The sequence below is a fragment of the Perissodus microlepis genome, chromosome 9 (genome assembly GCF_051167445.1).
Source record: "Perissodus microlepis isolate ML-2025 ecotype Zambia chromosome 9, ASM5116744v1, whole genome shotgun sequence".
In the NCBI taxonomy this organism is placed as follows: domain Eukaryota; kingdom Metazoa; phylum Chordata; class Actinopteri; order Cichliformes; family Cichlidae; genus Perissodus; species Perissodus microlepis.
Window position 1 is genome coordinate 28,303,238 of NC_140469.1, and position 21,048 is coordinate 28,324,285.

At 41.4% G+C, this 21,048-nt stretch overlaps 1 protein-coding gene and 1 long non-coding RNA gene across 2 annotated transcripts in view; both read right to left on the reverse strand.

Moving 5' to 3' along the window:
- Positions 1-1,860: 1,860 nt before the first annotated feature.
- LOC146380692 (uncharacterized) lies at positions 1,861-12,613 on the reverse strand. The gene is made up of 3 exons (XR_014801368.1): positions 12,006-12,613; positions 5,839-6,425; positions 1,861-3,968 (listed from the first exon to the last, which is right to left on the reverse strand). It is a non-coding gene; the product is annotated as an uncharacterized LOC146380692 (long non-coding RNA).
- Positions 12,614-16,590: 3,977 nt separating this feature from the next.
- The window catches only part of LOC146380693 (uncharacterized), a 19,817-nt gene continuing 15,359 nt past the window's right edge, over positions 16,591-21,048 (reverse strand). The window contains exons 3-4 of the mRNA XM_084940220.1: positions 20,936-21,048; positions 16,591-20,157 (exon numbers count right to left, since the gene is read on the reverse strand). The exon at positions 20,936-21,048 is cut by the window's right edge and continues 484 nt beyond it. Of these exons, the coding sequence (XP_084796346.1) occupies positions 19,579-20,157; positions 20,936-21,048 (692 nt within the window). The 3' untranslated portion in view covers positions 16,591-19,578. The remainder of the gene's footprint in view (positions 20,158-20,935) is intronic.

Sequence of the window (21,048 nt, forward strand, 5' to 3'; positions counted from 1 at the left end):
GCTTACCTTTAGATGAGCCCACAAACCGAGAGAAACTCCGTGATGAAGCTGGAACTCTTTCCAAACACAGGAAACAGATCAGGGAGCAGAGACCCACGTGGTTCACGCTGATCTCAGCTACGATCCAGGAGACAAGGGTGGAAAGATCGATGCAGATATCGATCCAAGCGGTGGTTTAGTTTGTTTTATCATCCAAATTCAGGATTTTACTCGCTTTGGATGAAAAAATAGCTCCGTCTGTCATCCCGGAAGGCGAGTCATCTTCTTTACATCGTTTATTGGCGGTTGTCAAACACCAAAATAGTGTATTACCGCCACCAACTGGTGGACAATTTACTCTCTTTTAAAAAACTGGAATAAGGCCTGATCACTTTCACTTCTTGAGTCTTTTTTCAGTAAATCAATAAGATCCAGTTTCAGTTTTATGTCACTGAGATTTTGAATCAGTGTAATATAACATGTTCTAGTTCCCTCTCGTCCACAGGAATCACATTTCCCTGTCATGAATAGTGTAGATTTCAAACCAGTATGTCCAATTCTTATTCCAGATATGACCACCTCTCCTTCGTGTGCTTCTCATTTCTCCTACCCTCCTTTAAATCATATTCAACCATTGGCTGTATCTCAACTCAGGGTCTGCAGCCTTAACGGTCCACAAGGGCCGCGTACTCAAAGACCACTTATGCCGGAAGTGCGAGGCTTGTAAAATGGGACGGTCTAGCCTCTGTAGCGCTGCCCAGGTTGCCTAGCAACCATGATACTAACAGCTGGAAACGTTTCATACAGCTTTGTTTGACAGAAATGAAGGAGAACATATTTTGTTCATTTGTTTGTTTGTTTCTACATGAGCTTTGATCATTCTCTGTAAGATTAAGCTCAGCTATTGAACGGCGTATATTTTAAAGTAAAGGCTTTAAAACCAAGTTAGTACAAACGTCACTAATGTCACATAACTTTGCTGACATGTGGCCAACAGTAATGTTTTAATGTTCTTCGTTATTAAACATTTGCACATAAATAAGTGACATAATATTCAGTACTTACTTAAAGTTTACTCTTCGGCCGCCCCTCATCCGCCGTTTTTTTGTCCGGCAAAATTATCCACACCCACCGCCGCACTATGCATTCTGGGATATGTTGGGCCACGAAGTCTACACCGACACGTCCTTAAAATTCAGGGAAATGAAGGACGCATTTGAGGGCCGCATTTCGAGCAGCCTTCAAATTGGGACAGCCTTCGTCCCGTCGCTGTGACGTAATCGGCCTTTAAGGCTGCAGACCCTGAATTGGGATACAGCCATTGTCTCCTCCTTTCTTCCTCCCACTGTTTTTCCCATGTTTCCTTTGTTTCTTACCTTATGATACTCTTCATCTCTGTCTGACAGAAGTTAATAGCCAGGTCAACTACCCCATTATTTGTGGCTTTCTTCACAACTCTTGTCATTTAATTTTCTCTTACTCCATTTTTCTCATAACAATTGCAGACAAAGCAGGAGTTAATGCTGGAGAGGAATATCGTTTTAAATGAAAATCTTGGGGTACAAAAGTTACATTTTTGTAGTGGTTGTGTTGTCAGGCTTTGGGCATTTGCATATGGTTATTTTTTTTTAATTAATATAATCTTTGTAAAAAAGTGCCCATAAACTAGCTTGTACGGTGGGTCCTGTGGTTTTTCATGTATTGCCGTTTACATACAGCTAATTTTTATTTTTTTAAATTAACTTTTTTTATGATATGTTGTAGGAACAAAACCGCAAACTGCTCAATTCATTAAAATCAGTAGATAATGATCGCCTCTTCACTGGGGTGAAGAATTCAGCCACTGGTGCATGGAGGTACAAGAATAAATCAATTTAGATATCACATTCATATGAGTATGGTTTTATTAACCCTCATGCTGTACAGAACCTGTGATGTCCAGATTGTAGATGGATTCAGGGATTAACACAGTTGCCTCCGCACAGGCAGCGACCCAAACCGAACAACAATGGAAAAGGCACAACATGAGGAAAAATGAGGAGAAAAGAAGAACTCCGCCCAGACTGAGCTCCAACAGGGAAATCAGTTTGTGAACCCAAAAAAACCCCAACTCAGCACATGAATCATCACATATCACAACACGGAAGACATAAGCTTCAAAGGTGTTTGGAGGGGGCGGGGGGGTGGGGATTAGAGGTGGGCGATATAAATGATATACAATAGAAACTATATAAATTTCGCCAATGCTAGAGATTTTGACTATATCGCTCTATCGCGATAGCGCATGTTGATGATGTCATCAAGCTGCGCCTGTTTTGGTCGAAAGCATCGCAGCGGCTACAGCCATTATCATCTGCAAATTATGCCGGACGACAGTCATAGCAAAGAGATGAAGCACTTTTGAAATATGGGGAAAGCCAAAAACTGCGCTACCTCCACTTCCGTAACATTGATTCATTAATGTTGAATTCTCTCGCAGCTGTTCTATTCCCATGTTGTTGCAGTTTATTAATAACCAACCTTGTATTTTGGATGAATAATCTCAGTTGTTCTCCTGACTGAAGTTTGGCCCGTGTATAGCATCCTGCTATGCGATTGCATTTGTCCCTGACCACCAGAATCCCTCACGTTAACTTTTATCGAGTGGAAAAAAAGTTGGCGTTCATCCTCCAGCTTCACTGTGCTAATGTTATGCTAACATAGCTGTGTCGCTAGCAATCACGTAGCACAACATTATATAGCAGCTAGTCCAACTTCAGTAACCCTACAAACGCCACTGCTGTTTAGTTTTCTGTCTTCATTTATGTTGGAAGTGGTAGCAGAGCTGTACGTTTTAATTAGTTTCAAAAATCTCTCAGTCAGAACATGGTATGAAATGTTTAGGTGGAAACTAGCGAGCTAACTTCCTGTTAACTTCTAACTCCGTTAAATTTAATAAATTCTGTTTTCATGGATGCCTGGATGTTAAACTTAATTGTTACACCTGGTAAAGCAGCAACGCTGATGATTCTATTAAAGATCAAAGAATTTAGACCGTTTTTATCTCTTAGTGTTCGTTTGACTTTGGGACCTAAAGGGGGCGGAGTTTTGGACCCAGATTACTCCGCGAAGCTCCTCACTACGGCAGCCGTAATGCTCTGACAATCCATCAAGCAGTGCGGCTTACCAAAGTTGTACTAAAACATTTTTAACAGATTTCTGCACGCCAAAATCGGTTCGAGGTCAGTAAGCACAACCAGAATTCATACATAAGGCACACTCAATTTTTGAGAAAATTAAAGGATTTTAAGTGTGCCTTATAGTGTGGAAAATACGTTATACAGAAGAAAAGAATATATCGCGATATATATCATTACCGCACGTGCTTCAAATTATATCGCGATATGAATTTTAGGCCATATCACCCAGCCCTAGTGGGGATGAGTGTAGCTCTGTGTCAGTGTACATGAGACTCTCTTAGGGTTAGAGAATACGTGAGACTATACAAAGGACATGAGAAGCCAAACAGGAAAGATAAGCAAGAAGGAGAGGGAGAAGGAGAAAGTGCGACCGCCTCTGTCAAGAGCCAAGAGAAGAACTAGAGTATGAACTGAGATTCCTGAAGCTCTTGTCACACTGGTCACAGCTGTAGTTTCCTTCTATGTGTGTACGTTCATGAAAGTTATGACTACCTGGGAGTGAGAAGCTTTTGTCACAGTGTCTGCACTTGTATGGTTTCTCTCCTGTGCACACGTTTGTTTGTTTTAAGGTGACCCGTAGTAGTGAAGGATGACCCACACTGGTCACAGAGATGCTTTTTAATCCCACTGTGAATGACTTCATGGCATTTTAATGTACTTGTGAAGCCTTTCCCACTATTTTTGCACTAGGTGAGTTTATCTCCAGTGTCTTTACGTTGATGTCTTTTTAGGTCAGCTTGCAAACTGAAAGTCTTTCCCACCACAGTGATGACAGTGTTGAGAACTGGATCCATCTGTGTCGCTCTGCTTCTAAACAAAGACACAAAGACAGTGTAAGTCAGTCCTTCAACATTTTTATCCTGAACATTGCCTGAAATAAAGAGCATCTCTGCAGACGTCCGATTCATTTTACCGTTTTAGTTAACACACTGAATTTACTGGGCTGGAATAACTACAATACTACCACCATAATACTACAGTAATACGTATGTTTACAGTAACATCTGAGTTACACTGAAGTACTACAATGCTTATGTTTAAAGGCTATCAACAAAGTGCTAAATTACTAAAGTAACACTGCAATAATACTAATTTAATACTGCATTTATAACACTGTAACTGTGCAGTTATAACACTCAGCTGACTGAGACAGAAGAAAAACACTACTACCCCCATGACACTGCAATTATAACATTAAATTAGTATTTTAACACTAATGTCTATAAGTACTAAAGCTATAAATAAGCAATGTTACTACTGCTACAATACCATTACATAACGATATAAGCGTGTTAACCATAAGAGAAGATTATTGAATGGTTTGGTTTTGTGCTTATTTTCATTTGTGTTTCTTTTATTCCATGTACTCCTGACAGAGGAATCAGGCTCTGTAAACAAAAGACCATTTATGCAGAAATAATAACAATATCATGATATACCAGGAAACTGCCTGAACATTAAATAACAGCATCATATTAATTTTCAGCACTTTTAGTTTTTCATGATCGTGTAAACAAAAATCACAACTGAAATGAAAACCTGAATAATCACTCAGAGCTGCTTTTCCATGCAGTAGAATTGCTAACATGCTAACAGTAGGGCTGGGTATCGTCACTGATTTGTAGAATCGATCAATTCACAAGGTCCCGATTCAATTTGATTCGATTCAATTCAACTTGAATCGGGGAAATTTTGCCTCAGACAGTCAGAAATATTATAATTCAGATCAGCACATTTACATATTTTTGTATCTATAAAAAAAGAAGCTGACACTTGCGAGACTTTATCAAAGGTGTGAGCGTCACAGCAGATGCCTTTGTGTCAAAGCAATTGAGGATAAAACACAGAAAAACATGAAGGTGATTTTCCTGGCCCCGGATTTTATAAAAATACTCTGCAGTAGATCAAAAACGAAAGAAAACCATTAATCAACATATGAACATTACCTCTGAAGTTACAGCGGTTTTATTAGAGACACAGCTAAGCGTTTTGCATAATTTTAAAAAGTTAAAATTTGCAGAAAATAATGCAGAAAACAGATTTTTAGACGGGAAACTGTTCTTGGGGGGGGGGGGGCGGAGAGAGAGAGCTGTGCATGAAGTGTGATTTTATTGTGGTGGAAGCAAAACAGGAAAAGTCATGACGATGTTTATGTGAAGCGTAGTTTGGATCTTCTTTTGTTGCTGGTTCGGTCAATATTGTTTAGAGGGAGATCAAACTACCAGCTTTAGAATCACCGCAAAAAGGGCGTAAACACAAAGCGCGGACCCGCCGAAACATTAGAATCTGCGAGCTGTCGGCTTTCAGCCCCGACTGTGTCCGTGCCGTCGGGTGAGAAAGGCGACATCTCACTGATTCTGATCCGTCGGCGGCTCCGCGCTTTGTGTTTATGTCTTTGTGCAGAATCCATGTTCCTGCTCTCATTTACTGTTTGAGCTGTTTGGCGGTTGTCGAAATTTTGTGAGGTTTCACCTGAGATTCGGGCGTTTCGGGCAAAATAAAATTATATTAAAAAAATCAATTCAGGATTTTAATGAATCGATATGACGTTATCCAAGCCAGAATCGATTTTAATCGATAAATTGATTATCAAAACCCACCCCTAGCTAACACAGTTTAATGAGCAGAGTTGTTCCAAACAGTCAGGCTAAAATGACAAGATAAAAATATAAATACATACCTCACAGTAACTGCACTTGGAGAGTCTCTTTCTGGTGTGGATCTGTTGGTGTCGTCTTAGGTAATGTATAGATTTAAAAGTCTTCTCACACAGGTCACATTTATGAGGTTGTTCCTCAGTGTGGGTAAACATGTGGCGTTGTATGTAGTACAGCGTTTGCCACACCAATCACAGCAGTACACATCATGTCTGGTGTGAATGCGTAGGTGTATATTTCTGCTCTCAATCCGGCTGAAAGTTTTCCCACAGATGTCACAGCTGTATGCTTTAATTCCAGAGTGGGTAACTAGATGAGCCTTTAAGTTGAAACTGTGAGTAAAAGCTCTTCCACACTGATCACAGTTGTACGCTTTAACTCCACTGTGGATGAGTTGGTGTGTTTTTAGGGAACACTTCCAGGAAAAAGTCTTTTCACACAAGTCACAGCTGTACGGTTTCTCTCCAGTGTGGATGACCTGATGCCGTTTTAGTTTAGACTTAGCAGGAAAACCCTTCCCACAATCATCACAGGTGTATTTGTTCTCTCTCTTTCTTCTGTGAGGTTTGTCCGCCTCCTGAGAGCGCTGACTTCTCGCTCCATGTTTGTCCTGCAGTGACAGAGATACAAACAGAGGCAGTGAGTGAAATGCAGTCCTGGAACAAACTCAACCTTCAAACTCCCTCCATTAACACTAGTTTTAAACCTGAAGGTGGAGTGTGGCACCAAACACCTTAAAGGTCTCTTATCACCACCTTCTGGTAGCTCTAACACATTACATCCAACCTAGTGTTAAAAATAATTCCTGACTGTTCAAACAGTAAAATCATGCCCATTCCTCCTGCTGTACACTAATATTAATGCTAACATGCTAAAACACTCATAATAGTAAAAAAATGTTTACAGGTCTATGCTTTTTTATATTTCCCGTTCCTGATATTAGTTTGTTCAATGACAACAGATCCATTGTAATAGTTAACAGGTTCTTAGTCATTCAGGTCATCGTACTCTAAGGAGCTTGGAAGGCAAACATGTTCAAGCTTGCTTGAAGACGTTTCACCTCTCATCCCAGAATCTTCTTCAGTTCTAGGGTCAAATGGTGGAGAGTCACAGATTTTAAACTTAATGTGAGTGTCCCCCCAAAAGGTTCATGGACCCCCTATTGATCCTCTACCTAATCACACCAGCCATGGTGTAAAACCAGGTGTGGGTCACAGTCAGCCAAGGTTTCAGGTGAACCTATTATGAAACTTAACCCCAGTGTCAGAATAAGAATCAGAATACTTTATTGATCCCTAGTGGAAATTATTTTTCGTTACAGTGCTCCATTATAAACAAACATTAACAAAGACAGACAATACACTAACTAAGAATAGCACAATATATACAGGCATATATATACATAAAAGTCACTTATTATTAAATAGCTGAAAAAGAACATGTGCAAGAAGGGTGTAGCTGTTGCAGTAAACAGTGTGTTAAGTGGAGGAGTTGTACAGGGAGATGGCCACAGGCAGGAATGATTTCCTGTGTCGTTCAGTGGTGCTTTTCGGTAATCTCAGTCTTTCACTGAACATGCTCCTGTGACTGACCAGCATGTCATGGAGTGGGTGGGAGGTGTTATCCAACATTTTCTTTATTTTGGACAGCATCCGCCTCTCCGACACCTCCTTGAGGGAGTCCAGCTCCATCCCCACAACATTACTGGCCTTACGGATCAGTTTATCGAGTCTGTTGGCATCTGCGACCCACAGCCTGCTCCCCCAGCATGCAACAGCATAGAGGATCGCACTGGCCACAACAGACTCATAGAAAATCCTGAGCATTTTCTGGCAGATGTTGAAGGACCTCAGTCGCCTCAAAAAATAGAGACGACTCTGGCCCTTTCTGTAAAGTGCTGTGGTGTTTTTAGCACAGTCCAGTTTATTGTCAATGTATACTCCAAGGTATTTATAGTCCTCCACAATGTCAACACTGACCCCCTGGATTGAAACAGGGGTCAAGTGTTTCCTGGTCTTTCTGAAGTCCACTATCAATTCCTTGGTCTTTGCCACGTTGAGCTGCAGATGATTCTGCTCACACCACGTGACAATGGAGTCGACCACAGCCCGGTACTCTTTCTCATCATCCCTGCTGATGCATCCAACCACCCCAGAGTCATCAGAAAACTTCTGAAGATGGCAGGTCTCTGTGCAGTGGCTGAAGTCTGTGGTGTAGAGGGTGAAGAGGAAGGGGGAGAGGACAGTCCCCTGTGGTGCCCCTGTGTTGCTGATTACCTTGTCAGACACACACTGTGGGAGACGTACATATTGTGGTCTTCCTGTCAGGTAATCAACAATCCAGGACACCAGAGAAGCATCCACCTGCATCGCTGCTAGCTTATCACCAAGGAGGGTCGGCCTGATGGTGTTGAAAGCACTGGAAAAGTCAAAAAACATGACCCTCACAGTGCTCGCCGGCTGGTCCAGATGGGTGTAGACACGATTGAGCAGGTAGATGATGGCGTCCTCTGTTCCGAGACGAGGCTGATAAGCAAATTGAAGGGGATCCAGATGTGGTCTTACTATGGGTCGCAGCTGGTCCAGGATGAGCCTTTCCAGGGTCTTCATGATGTGGGAGGTCAGTGCCACGGGCCTGTAATCCTGGGGGTCACTGGGACGTGGCGTCTTTGGAATAGGGACGAGGCATGATGTCTTCCACATCACTGGGACCCTCTGCAGACTCAGACTCAGCATAAAAAGTTTATGAAAGACTCCACACAGCTGGGGGGCACAGGCCTTGAGGACGCGGGGACTCACTCCGTCTGGTCCAGCAGACTTGCTTGAGTGAAGTCTCCTCATTTGCATCTCAACCTGGTATTGAGTGAAGGTGATGGGTGGGGGAGGGGTGTCAGGAATCTCACAGGAGGCAACAGCGCCATGTGAAGAGAGAGGCTGGCACAGTGGTGTGGCTCTGGATTCAGGCTGACAGGTGAGGTTGTGGGGGTGTGAGCAGACACTGTGGTGTCGAATCTACTGAAAAACAGATTCAACTCGTTAGCTCCATTCTCACCTCCCTCAGCTCCCCTGCTGTTGGTTGGCATGAATCCAGTGAGTCCCAGTAATTTTTCTTGCTTGTCCAGTTTGGCACCGTAACAATAAGATTTATTGTTATTTATTTATTTTGCTCATGCTCTTGACGAAGGCGGTCGCACTTTTCTCCTCTCCTCCTCTCCCTTATCTTCCCTGCTTAGCCTCTTATGTGCTTGTCTAGTCTCATGTTTTTTGTATTACTTTTCCCTGGAACACTCTCTCACAGTCTGTTCTCTAAAACCTAAAAGAGGAATTATGGATAGGATCAACTGGTCCCAAAATGCAATTGACACCCCTTTTTTCAACGAGAAGTTTGGGCTTGGGTGAGCTTGAGTGCTTAAGATATCTACCTATTCGGAACCATGGTAACAGGGTTCTGGCTGATCGGAGCTGGCTTGGCCCTGACTTATCAAAGAATTAAGAAAGTGGAACCGGCTGTTCAAACCCCCACAAGGCTGCCCGCTGGGATTGGAATAATGGGAGAGGCGTGAGTTTCTCAAATGGGCTCATTGAGTGCAGCACGGATAAGATCTTGGAGAGGCTACGGCTGTTGTGAATACTCAGAATAAGATCTCTGACTGCAGACTGGATACATCTCAGAAGGGCTAGCTCGAAATAACATCTCTGGGCGCAAATTGGATGACATCTCGGGGAGGCACACTGCCGTGAGTTCTCAGAAATCGGCTCCTTGAGCACAAGAAATGACAACATCACAGAACGCAAGTATGGCGAAGCTCGCGGCTCTCCAACAGGAGATTGAGAGACCAGTGTTGGACTGTAGAACTGCTTTGAAATTCATATGAGCTGTTCGCACTAAAGTAAAAAACCATCATCACTTCATGTGGCTACCCCTTCGGCGCCAGCTGCGGTCTCAAGGCTGGAGCCGAACAAAAACTCCCTGATAACAACTGTGTTTAGACTGTTCTTCCCATTCCATGCAAGGCCACCTGGGTTGGCTGGAAGACTGTTTACTTAGCCTAGCAGGGCGAAGGACACCGTCTCAGTTGAACTCTGGACACACATACACATACACTGATACACACTCATCCCCCCTCCCTTTCCAAATGCCTTCGATGCTTGTCCCCTCCCGGGGAAGATGGCAGTCGACTGGACCAGCGCAGACATGCTGCAGGACCGGATGCGCTGTCTACACTGGCTCTCTCTTACCCTTTACCCGCCCTTGTTGCTTGTCTTGTGTTTCTATGGTGTATTGATAGTCATGTGCCTTTTGTGCTGAGGTGTTTTTTTTTCTGTTGTCAAACTGTTCTCCCACTAGGAGCTCAGTCTGAGTGGAGCTTTTTTTTCCTCCTCCTCTCACCTCATGTTATGTATTTTTGTTGTTTTTTTCCTATCAGCCTACCTTTCTGACATGTCTTCCCAATGTGTTGTTTGTGTAAGTTTGGTCAGAGGGTTCCTTTGTAAGTGCGCATGCGCCATTAGCGTGCTGCCTGCTGTAACCCTAATTTCCTTCGGGATAAATAAAGTATTCTGATTCTGAAACTCGCTGGTTGGAGTTCTGATCAGATTTAGACAAGAGCCTGTTGCATTAATGGCGGACATTGATTCCATGTTTCACCAAGTTCACGTCTTAGAAAAACACGTCAACTTTCTCCGTTTACTGTGGTGGCAACATGGCGACACTACAAGGTCTGCACAGGAATACAGGATGAAAGTGCATTTGTTTGGAGCAGTATCTTCGCCAAGCTGTGCAAATTATACTCTACAGAGAACTGCAGATGATAATGCACAACAATTTCCAGCTGAAGTGGTTGATACAGTCAAAAGAAACTTTTATGTGCATGATTGTTTGAAATCTGTTGCTTCAGAAGAGGAGGCAGGGCACATGGTGAAGAGGCTCACAGATATCTGCGCTAAAGGAGGATTTAAGATTTCAAAATGGATCAGCAACAGTCGCACAGTGCTCATGTCAATCCCAGAGGAAAGAAGAGCAAAGGAAATTAAGGATCTGGATTTGGACACAGATCAACTTCCAGTTGAGAGAGCACTGGGTTTACAGTGGTGCATAGAAACAGACAAGTTCCAGTTCAGAATCTCCCAGCAGGACCGTCCAACAACCAGAAGGAGAATTTTGTCTGTGGTCAGCTCACTGTATGATCCTTTGGGAATCTTGTCTCCCTTCAGTATGCCAGCTAAACTGTTGCTACAAGAGCTTTGCCGACAAAATTTGAAGTGGGATGAAGTTATTCCCCACTCTCTTTCCCAGCGGTGGCGTGATTGGCTGGAGGATCTCCAGCTGATTTCAAAGTTCAAAGTGGAACGTTGCATTAAACCAAGTTGCTTTGGAAGACCAGATAATGCACAACTTCATAATTTTTCTGATGCAAGTCAAGATGGTTATGGAACAGTGTCATATTTAAAGTTGGAAAAGAATAACATCACGCATGTTGCTTTTATCCTGGGAAAGGCTAGAGTTGCTCCTCTCAAGCAAACTACAATTCCCAGGCTGGAATTGACGGCTGCAGTTCTTGCAGTTCGAGTGAATATGCTTCTGCAAAAAGAGCTGCAGGTAAGGTTGGAAAAATCTGTTTTTTGGACTGATAATACAACAGTACTGAAATACATATCCAATGAAACCAGAAGATTTGATACTTTTGTTGCAAACAGAATTACTGTCATTCGAGAAGCAACAGATGAGAATCAGTGGAGATACGTTTCTTCCAAGGAGAATCCTGCAGATGATGCATCCAGAGGCATGAGAGCTGAGGATTTCCTCAAATGTAGAAGATGGATAAAAGGGCCAGGATTTCTCTATAAGTCTGAAAAGGAATGGCCTAAACTGGATGTGGGGTACAGTGTAATTTCTGCAGATGACCCAGAGGTCAAAAAGGACCTGACAATGAATATCATTGTAAAGGAATTACAAAATCCTACCAACTATCTTATCCACTACTTCTCGTCTTGGGCAAAATTTAAAATCTCTGTAGCCTGGTTTTTAAAGCTGAAAGAGGCCTTGGTGTTGCTGCAAAACAATTTGAGGCAGACTATTTAGTGAAGTGATTGTATATATAATAAAATACAACACAGTCATATAACAGGTTGGGAGTATGAGAGTTTGAGACGTGACTGATTATTTGGTGAAACTGTGATATTTTCCTCACCTTCTGTGTTGAGCTCATTGTTTCCTCTGTAGTGACTCAGCTGAGTCCAGATGGCTGAAAATGTTCCTCTGCTGCTCCGTCAGACTCTTCTCCTCCTGCTGATCAGCTGGGACACAAAACAGATCTTTGTTAGGCTCCACACTGCACTGAAGAGTCAAAGTGTCTCATATGTTCATCTGACAACACAAAGTACAAATTTCACTCTGATTGCTTGTAGAAATCTTGTGAGACGTGTTGTGCTGCAAAGTGAGGAAACTCTCTCACTCACTTATACTTCAGGAGGAACTTTGTGACATTGGCTCTAATATTCTAAGCAGCCCTTTACTATGACAGGGCCAGAAAGTCCTATTTGAAGGTTTGGGAGAAGGACCATGTTAAAGGTGGATTGGGGTTTATACACTTTGTTATGATACAGGTAAGGCTGTAAGAGCCTGAGAAGGTGTCCTGAATGAACCTCTAAAACCAGTTTTCAGCTAACGACTCTGCTTCAGTCTGGAAAATAGCAACTACAAGTTTAAAGACTCCATCAACAATTCACACCCAGCAACAGCCTGAACAGCTCCTCCTGTGGTTTCCACAAACAGGGACAGACCTGTTACTCCCCCACCCCACACTTTCAACTCCTTCAGTCCCACCACCTCCACCATTCCCCAACGACCACTGATCAAAGCTCATTGATCAAATGCTGTGATGGCAGCGACTCCCCAACTCTCTGTGAATGGTACTCATGGCCATTGATCAGCGGTCTTTGATTAATGAGCTTTGATCAGTGGTTTCAGTGCTTTCCTTCCTGCTTTGACTGCAGCTGTGTTTGACACAGGAAGACATTATTACATTCTTCACGATTATACTTTATTCTTTTTGGGGGAAGTGCAGCTTTAAACCTTCACATGATTCAAGTCAACCCAACAAATCAATCTGAACGATCACAGGTGGGAAAAACATCTGTAGATAAAATAAAATAAAACCCAACATTCACATAATTAAAAACACGACTTCACCAAATCACCAAGAGCTGCACATTAACCACCACAATATATTTTTATTCTCTGTGCTTTCAAATATGAACACTGTTTACTTTCATCTCTGTTTTCATTAGTTTTTGTTAACATCTTCCTGTGCATCACAGCAAACGCTCAACTTCTCCCAGCATGCTGAGCTAATGATTAGCAGGTGTTTTTCTCTGCAAACACTCTCTCACTCTTCTCTCAAGGTGTTCACAATAAACTGTGAACAGACACCGAGGAGAGCAGCAGAAGACCTCATTCAGGAGCTAAACTCAACATGAACTGAACTCACAGTAAAGTTAGCTCGGTGCTTACCTTTAGATGAGCCCACAAACCGAGAGAAACTCCGCGATGAAGCTGGAACTCTTTCCAAACACAGGAAACAGATCAGGGAGCAGAGACCCACGTGGTTCACGCTGATCTCAGCTACGATCCAGGAGACAAGGGTGGGCAGATCGATGCAGATATCGATCAGGACGTTGGTACTAGTTTATTCTCTTTGAATGAAAAAGCAGCTCTCTGCGCAAACACGTGCTCTCGTGGAACATTCTTACTTTGCTCCGCCCCTTCTTCTTCTTCTTCTCCTTTATGGTTTATTGGCAGTTGTCAAACAACATAATGGTGCTTTACTGCCATAAACTGGTGTGGAGTGTGAACTGGAACGTCGACCCTCAAATCCTCCCAAACAATTTTTTCTCTTATTAAAAAGTAGAAAATAAAAAGTTATTACAATATACATTATTATCACGTTCGTACAATATAAATATTCTATTGCACGAACATGAAAAGTATATTGTTAGAACAATAAACTTTTCACGTTATAACATGATATAGCTCTATTTTTCTTTTGCCTGGGTGGCAGCTCTACGCTTACGTACTCAGATGAGCTTGCCTCATCCTACAAGTTGTGCCTCCATCTCTTGTGTCCAGATCACACGCTGCACTGCCGTGCTGCTCCACCTTTTCTCTTTCATTTCTGTGTTTGTGCATGCGCAGTGTGAGAGGCTGCGTTGAGGGGCGACAGGATTTCAAACAGGTTTGATTATCATGTGACCATACGATTGATGATTGGGAGCTGGTCGTGAGGTGTTAACTGCTTTTCATTACCCCATGTATACGACACAATGCACACACGATTAAGGCAAAACACGGCCGATCCCCAAAACGGTTGCGCAACTGAAAAATCGGCTCAAAATGGGCCAAAAATCGCACAGTGTATGGCCAGCTTTTGGAGGCTAGCTCCAAACAAACATCTGCAGCTTGGCAGTGTATACAGCAATATAATGACCAGACCTAATTCTTTTGAAAACCATACATCTTTCCACAGGTCTCCACTTCATCAGACATCACCTAGACAGAGCTGGATGAGGCCAGCATAAACAGCGGCCTATTCGACGAAGATGATGGATCCATGGGGTCAGGAAAGCCAGAAGCATTCACTGGAGGCGTGGATCTATTGCATGGCTTTCCTCACATCAAGAAGCTGTCAATCAAAGTCAATACTGCTCTTCCTGCATCTGGAGCTTGTGAAGGACTTCTTAGTCATGCAGGACTCCTGTTCACTGCTAAACAGTTAAAGCTTCACAGAAAGAACCTTGAGAGCAAACTGCTGCTGAAGCTCAACCATCACCTGACTGAGTGAAGAAATGGCACATTTTTGCTAAATATGCAGAAATAGATGCACACCCATACAATTTATGGTAAACTGAGCTGCCTTGTATGTACATATGTTGAAGATGCCTCATTCTGTTTTCTCTGAGGCTGCTGTGGCATTTGGAGCAAAAATTAATATAAAGTTTACAGCATATCTTGTCACTGGAAATTGTTTGCACTGTTTATATGTTTATATTATTTACTGTAGGTATTGGTGAAAAAAGCTTTATGTTGTGAAAAACTGAAATCTGGAAATTAGAATTGTGCCTTATTTTGTTGATGTTTTTACATATATTCCTTTTGAAAATGGTAAGTTCCCTGTTTGCTTCTTACTTTGTAGCGTTGTGTCCAGCCAATAATAAAGGCTCACTTTCTTTGTTTTTGTTAAATTCAACTCTCCACAGATTCTGCCTCACTGTGACTATTTCTGTATCTCTCCCATTCAAAAACACTCCATACACAGTTTATTTTATGTAATATTCAATATTAACCTGTAAATTTAGTCTTTTCAAGGAAGCATTTTTTTCTTTTTATGGCATAGAAGCTTTATTTATGTAGATTTTCTACTGCTAAGCAGAATAAGAAGAACAAACATGAACATTAAAGGCCTGGACAAATTTGAAACCAGTATTAGATAAAAACCTCAACAAGCAGACGACCCCCTATGAGCAAACACTTTGTGATGGTGGGAAGGAAAAGCAGAGAGAAGAGTCTGTTTCCCAAATCCAAACTGGAAGCTGGTTCGACAGGAGAGAGGCCTGATATCTGACGGCTCTGCTCTCATTCTAGTTTTCAAAACTAATAACCAAAAGTACGACTGCAGTCTGAGAGCAACGTGCTCTGTTGGGATCATACGGTACTACAGTATAAGGTCTTTAAGAAATGATGGGGCCTGATTATTCAGGACTTTATATTCAATTCTAGATTTAACATGGAGCCAGTGAAGAGAAGCTAACAAGGTAGAAAGATGATTTGTCTGCTGTCAGGACTCTCACTCCAGCATTTTGGATTAACTGGAAGCTTTTTAGAACAACGTGATCATAAAGGAATTACAAGTCGAGTCAAGTATGTGTGAACAAAACAAGATAAACATGAACAAAATCTCACTTTAACATGCACTTTTACTAATTCTGTACTATGTAGTTTTACATGAAATATCAACTTTATATTGACATTTTTACATTAATCTTGAATTAGTATTTCATCTGTTATTGTTTTTTCCATGTAATTCTCAAAGCAGTAATAATATGTTGAGTTTAATGAGTATGGTTTACTTTAGATTTTTTTCATATATATTTTTGACCTTAAACTAAAAACATTTTCTATGACAGCTTTGAACGCTCACGTTGTTCCTGATATTCTCAGATTTTCCTCGCTGGTTCTTTCCAGTCACCGAATAGTTTTTTTCAATATTCTCAAACTGCACTGAAAAGACTTAAACAACAAAACCAAAGAAGCTGGAATTGAACTAGCAGCTGAAATAATTTTGTATCTCGACTCATCAGAACAGGAACTTTCATAGATGGAAAACCTGCTTTAGATTTGTGTTTTGAAGTCATCTGACTAACACAGACTAATCTGCACTACACAATGCCTTTGAATGGGTGTTTTCATGTTTCAGACTCTTGTTCTCACTCTAGATTTATGAGTACAGAACGAAACACAGTTAAAGGGATGAAGGAACTTTCTTCTGTTTTACATTGGGATTAAAGTTTCAGTTATTTGATATCTAATATGTCAGTTTTATCTGAGGTAGACGTCTCTGGCTGGACACTGACTTTGATGCTCAGCTTTTACGGTACATAGCAGCTTTTCCTACACAATACACAAAATACTTCTCAAATCACATCTCATGGCTATATTAAGTATTTTATGTTCTGTTTTGTCAACATAGTGAAAACACACTAATGAAAACAAACAGCTGCTTATGTTGATTATGAGTTTAATATCCAGCTGTTGCACTAAATGAAAAACACTTAAAATGAGCAGTGTTACAATTTATGAAGCTGATCAAAGATTTTATTACTAAAACATGCAGGAGTGGTTTTTAACTGAAAGGAGCCATAATAAGTCATGATACATTCATACAATATGCATAAGAGGGCAAACCATGCTTCATTCATACATCATTCTACCAGTAATCTAGTTCATCAGTTTGTAGCTTCACATAACAAAAGTAATTTTTGTTACAGGTTTTTCAATCACGTTTGTTTTTGTGTGAAGATGAACTACACGTACCAGACCTTTCTTATCTGCAAAGGTTGTTATAATTTTTGAGAATACCCAAGACCCTCGAGGTTTTTACATTGGGATCTAACCATGACAACATCTCCAGGCACAAAACAACTTTTTCTTTTTATCCATTTCTGTCATTCTTGTAGCAATGGTAAATATTCTCAAATCCACAGTTTCCAGAGAGGTCTGAAATGTACTGGATTTGTTTTCACCTTCTTCTAGGAGTAAAAAGTCTTTTTTTGTCAAATAGTCCTGGAGGGAGAGCTGGTTTTCACTTCATGACAAACAATAACTTTGTGATGTTGCATTAAACATGAGTCGGTATCTAAAAAGTAATCCCTTCATGGTGCACGGCTCTGCTTGTCATGCAAGTGAACACTACTACATACCGTTTTACAATACTACGCTGTACTGTTGGCTGGGTTTTCCTCCATTCAGTTTACAGAATAAACATTTTGCTATGACCCTTTGCACAGCTGAAACTCCATTTGTTATCCAAAATCTGGGAAACATGCTCTTTGGCCAGTCCTCTTGAAGATCCTGTTTCATTTTTCTCTCAGTTTAAATGGAAACTTTTGAATCAGAATTTTAATGTTAACTGGCATGCTTAACTCCTCCAAACACTGCAGTTCCTTCATAGCATTGCAACACTGTGTATAGATATAGACTATATAGATGACATTGTCATGGTTCTGGGTCATTTGACCCAGTGTTTTGAGTTTGTTGTGTCTTTGGTGTCTATCATGTATTAAGCGAGCGGTCCCCAACTTTTTTTGCACCACGGACCAGTTTAATGTCAAAACATATTTTCCCAGACCAGCATTTAAGGTGTCGCGGATAAATACAACAGAATAAAATGATATGACCAAGACAAAAACTGTGGTATTTTGTAAATATAATAATAAACCTGTATTCACTAACTTTATTAGCAGCCTCCTCCTGAAATGCGCCAACAACATTGAGAGTAACATCCTCCTCTCTGCCTCTCAATGCTCTCTGGTCGCTATGGTAACATGTAAATATTTAAAATTTATTCATAACACACGGGAGAAGTCCCAGGGAAACTGAGTTAACGATAAAAACCCTGAAAACCATACATTTCATGCCCGAGCCTCAACTCTCGCGACCTGGTACGAAACAAATGACGGACCGCTGGTCTAAGCTCACATCCATCATGGACAACACCTCCCACCTCTGCATGAGACGGTACAAGCACTGAGCAGCTCGTTCAGCAGTAGACTTTTACACCCACAGTGTAGGAAGGAGCGTTACTGCAGGTCATTCTTACCAGCAGCTGTCAGACTATAACCAGGGGTGCACATAACTTTTTAGTGAGCTACTCAGGTGAGTCCCAGGACGGTTTTTAGTACGCATTGAAAACGATCTTTTTCAGATATGCTACAAGTCACTGTTATCACTTGTAGCCAGTTACATTATAATGGCTGGCTGGTGGTCTTCATGCCTCCATGAAGACCACCTGGTATTATGAAACTTACCCAGTTTTACAAAGGGGATCCCATTTTCTTCACACAGCTTCTTCAGTGTAGCATTTTTTTTTTTGCTCCACTTTTTTTGCAAATAAAACTGCAGCAGCTTGACCACACAGCGATTAAACGTCTCACAGTAAGGATCCTTGTGATCAACTGAATTTAAGAAATCTCCCAGTGTGTGTGCTGTGCACAGAATGTGCACAAGGGAGTCTCCAACTGTAGCAAGTTGCCGGAGTTTTGGCACAATGACATTGAACATACCCACGTTGATAGCAGCCTCGTTTGTGCACGCAGTGACCAACTTTGTTGTCCAGTCATCCAAGCCTGTGTCCTCAGGAAGTCTCACAAGTCCATCCCTGCGCGGTGCGGTCAGCACCCAGTTTAATCAGTCACACAGACACAATGTAAATGATTTCCTGCTCGACTTTTGTGATGTCCACAGATCCATCGGAAAGTATCCCCCAAAATTCAGCAGACTGCAATTTGGCTCCTAACTCCCCGCTGATGGTGTGATGCTCTGAACGATCTGTGCCCCCTTCACGTGAAAGATATGCACGTCTGACATTTACTCCTAGCCACTACAATAATAATATCCTCAGAATATCAAGACATGGGATGTGCATGTTTAGCTTTATGGAAAGGGAGGAGAAAAATATTAAACAGTTTGCCACTGGTCTTCATTTTGCTTTCTGTTAAGTGGGCAACTGGACATCTCTCAGCTAGCTTGTTTATAAGCAATGACTTGCACCACATTTCAGTGCACTCATTGTTAGCTTCAAGCCACGGCACTTTGAGCCACTTTTCTGAAAAAAGTCTTTTCTTCGGCTCTGGCTTCAGTTGGTGTTTCTTAGGTGGTGGCGAAACACCAAAGAAGCTGTAGGAACACCTGTCAGGTTGAATGAGATGGTCGAGTACGCAAAGGCGCTTGGTAACATAAGTGTCACTACGCATTCGTAATTTCTGTCGCACATGCGTATCTGCGCAGCAGCTAGGTGCAGCCCTGTCTATAACACAGTTTAACTTGTTTATCTTACTCATCAGCTGTTTAATTTTTCTGAGTACACTAGAAGAACATGTTCATTCACAGATGCCTCATCACATTTTTACTCCTGCACTCTGTGGAGCCTGATCTCAAGGGTTTTAAGTCTGACCCTGAAACCAGAAGAGGATCTTTCTGTCTCTTCAGATTCACTGTGATGGGAGCGATTTCAGCCCTGAGTGATCACACTGATGTTTGCACAGAGCAGATAATGAGGTGAATGTTTTGGCACATTGGTAACAGTGAAACAGTTTATTAGTAACGTGGGATCGTTTGTGTTCGGAGTATGAACTGAGATTCCTGAAGCTCTTGTCACACTGGTCACAGCTGTAGTTTCCTTCCATGTGTGTATGTTCATGAAGGTTACGATTGCCTGATTGTGAGAAGGTTTTTTCACAGTGTCTGCACTTAAATGGTTTCTCTCCTGTGTGGACTCGTTTGTGTCTTTTACGGTCACTTGCAGTGGTGAAGGATGACCCACACTGATCACAGAGGTGCTTTTTAACCCCACTGTGAATCAGTTCATGCTCTTTTAAATCCACTAATCTGGTGAAGCTTCTCCCACATTCTTTGCAGTGTTTCAGTTTGTCTCCAGTGTGTTTACGCTGATGTACTTTTAGGGTGTCTTGTCGACTGAAAGTTTTTCCACAAAGGTCACAACAAAAGTCTTTCCCACCACCACAGTGATGACAGGGTTGAGAACTGGATCCATCTGTGTCGCTCTGCTTCTAAACAAAGACACAAAGACAGTGTAAGTCAGTCCTTCAACATTTTTATCCTGAACGTCGCCTGAAATAAAGAGCATCTCTGCAGACGTCCAATTACATTTTACTGTTTCAACACACTCAGTTTACTGGGCTGCAATAACTACAATACTACCACCATAATACTGCAGTAAAACTTATTTAATATTACATTAACATCTGAGTTACACTAAAGTACTACTATGCTAATATTTGCAGGATACCAACACAGTGCTAAACTACTAATGTAACACTGCAGTAATACTAATTTAATACTGCATTAATAACACTGTAACTGTGCAGTTATAACACTCAGCTGACTGAGACAGAAGAAAAACACTACTACGCCCATGACACTGCAATTATAATAATAGATAGTTATAAAACTTTGTTAACCATAAGAGAAGATTACTGAAAGTTTTGGTTTTGTGCTTATTTTCATTTTTGTTTTATTTTATTACATGTACTCCTGACAGAGGAATCAGCTTCTGTAAACAAAAGGCCATTTATAGTGAAATAATAACAATATCACGATATACCAGGAAACTGCCTGAACATTAAATAACACCATCATATTAATTTTCACCACTTTTAGTTTTTCATGATCGTGTAAACAAAAATCATAACTGAAATGAAAATCTGAATAATCACTCAGAGCTACTTTTCCACGCAGTAGAATTGCTGTAATGCTATCACAGTTTAATGAGCAGAGTTGTTCCAAACAGTCAGGCTAAAATGACAAGATAACAATATAAATACATACCTCACAGTAACTGCACTTGTAGAGTCTCTTTCTGGTGTGGATCTGTTGGTGTTGTCTCAGGTAACGTGGAGATTTAAAAGTCTTCTCACACAGGTCACATTTATAAGGTCTCT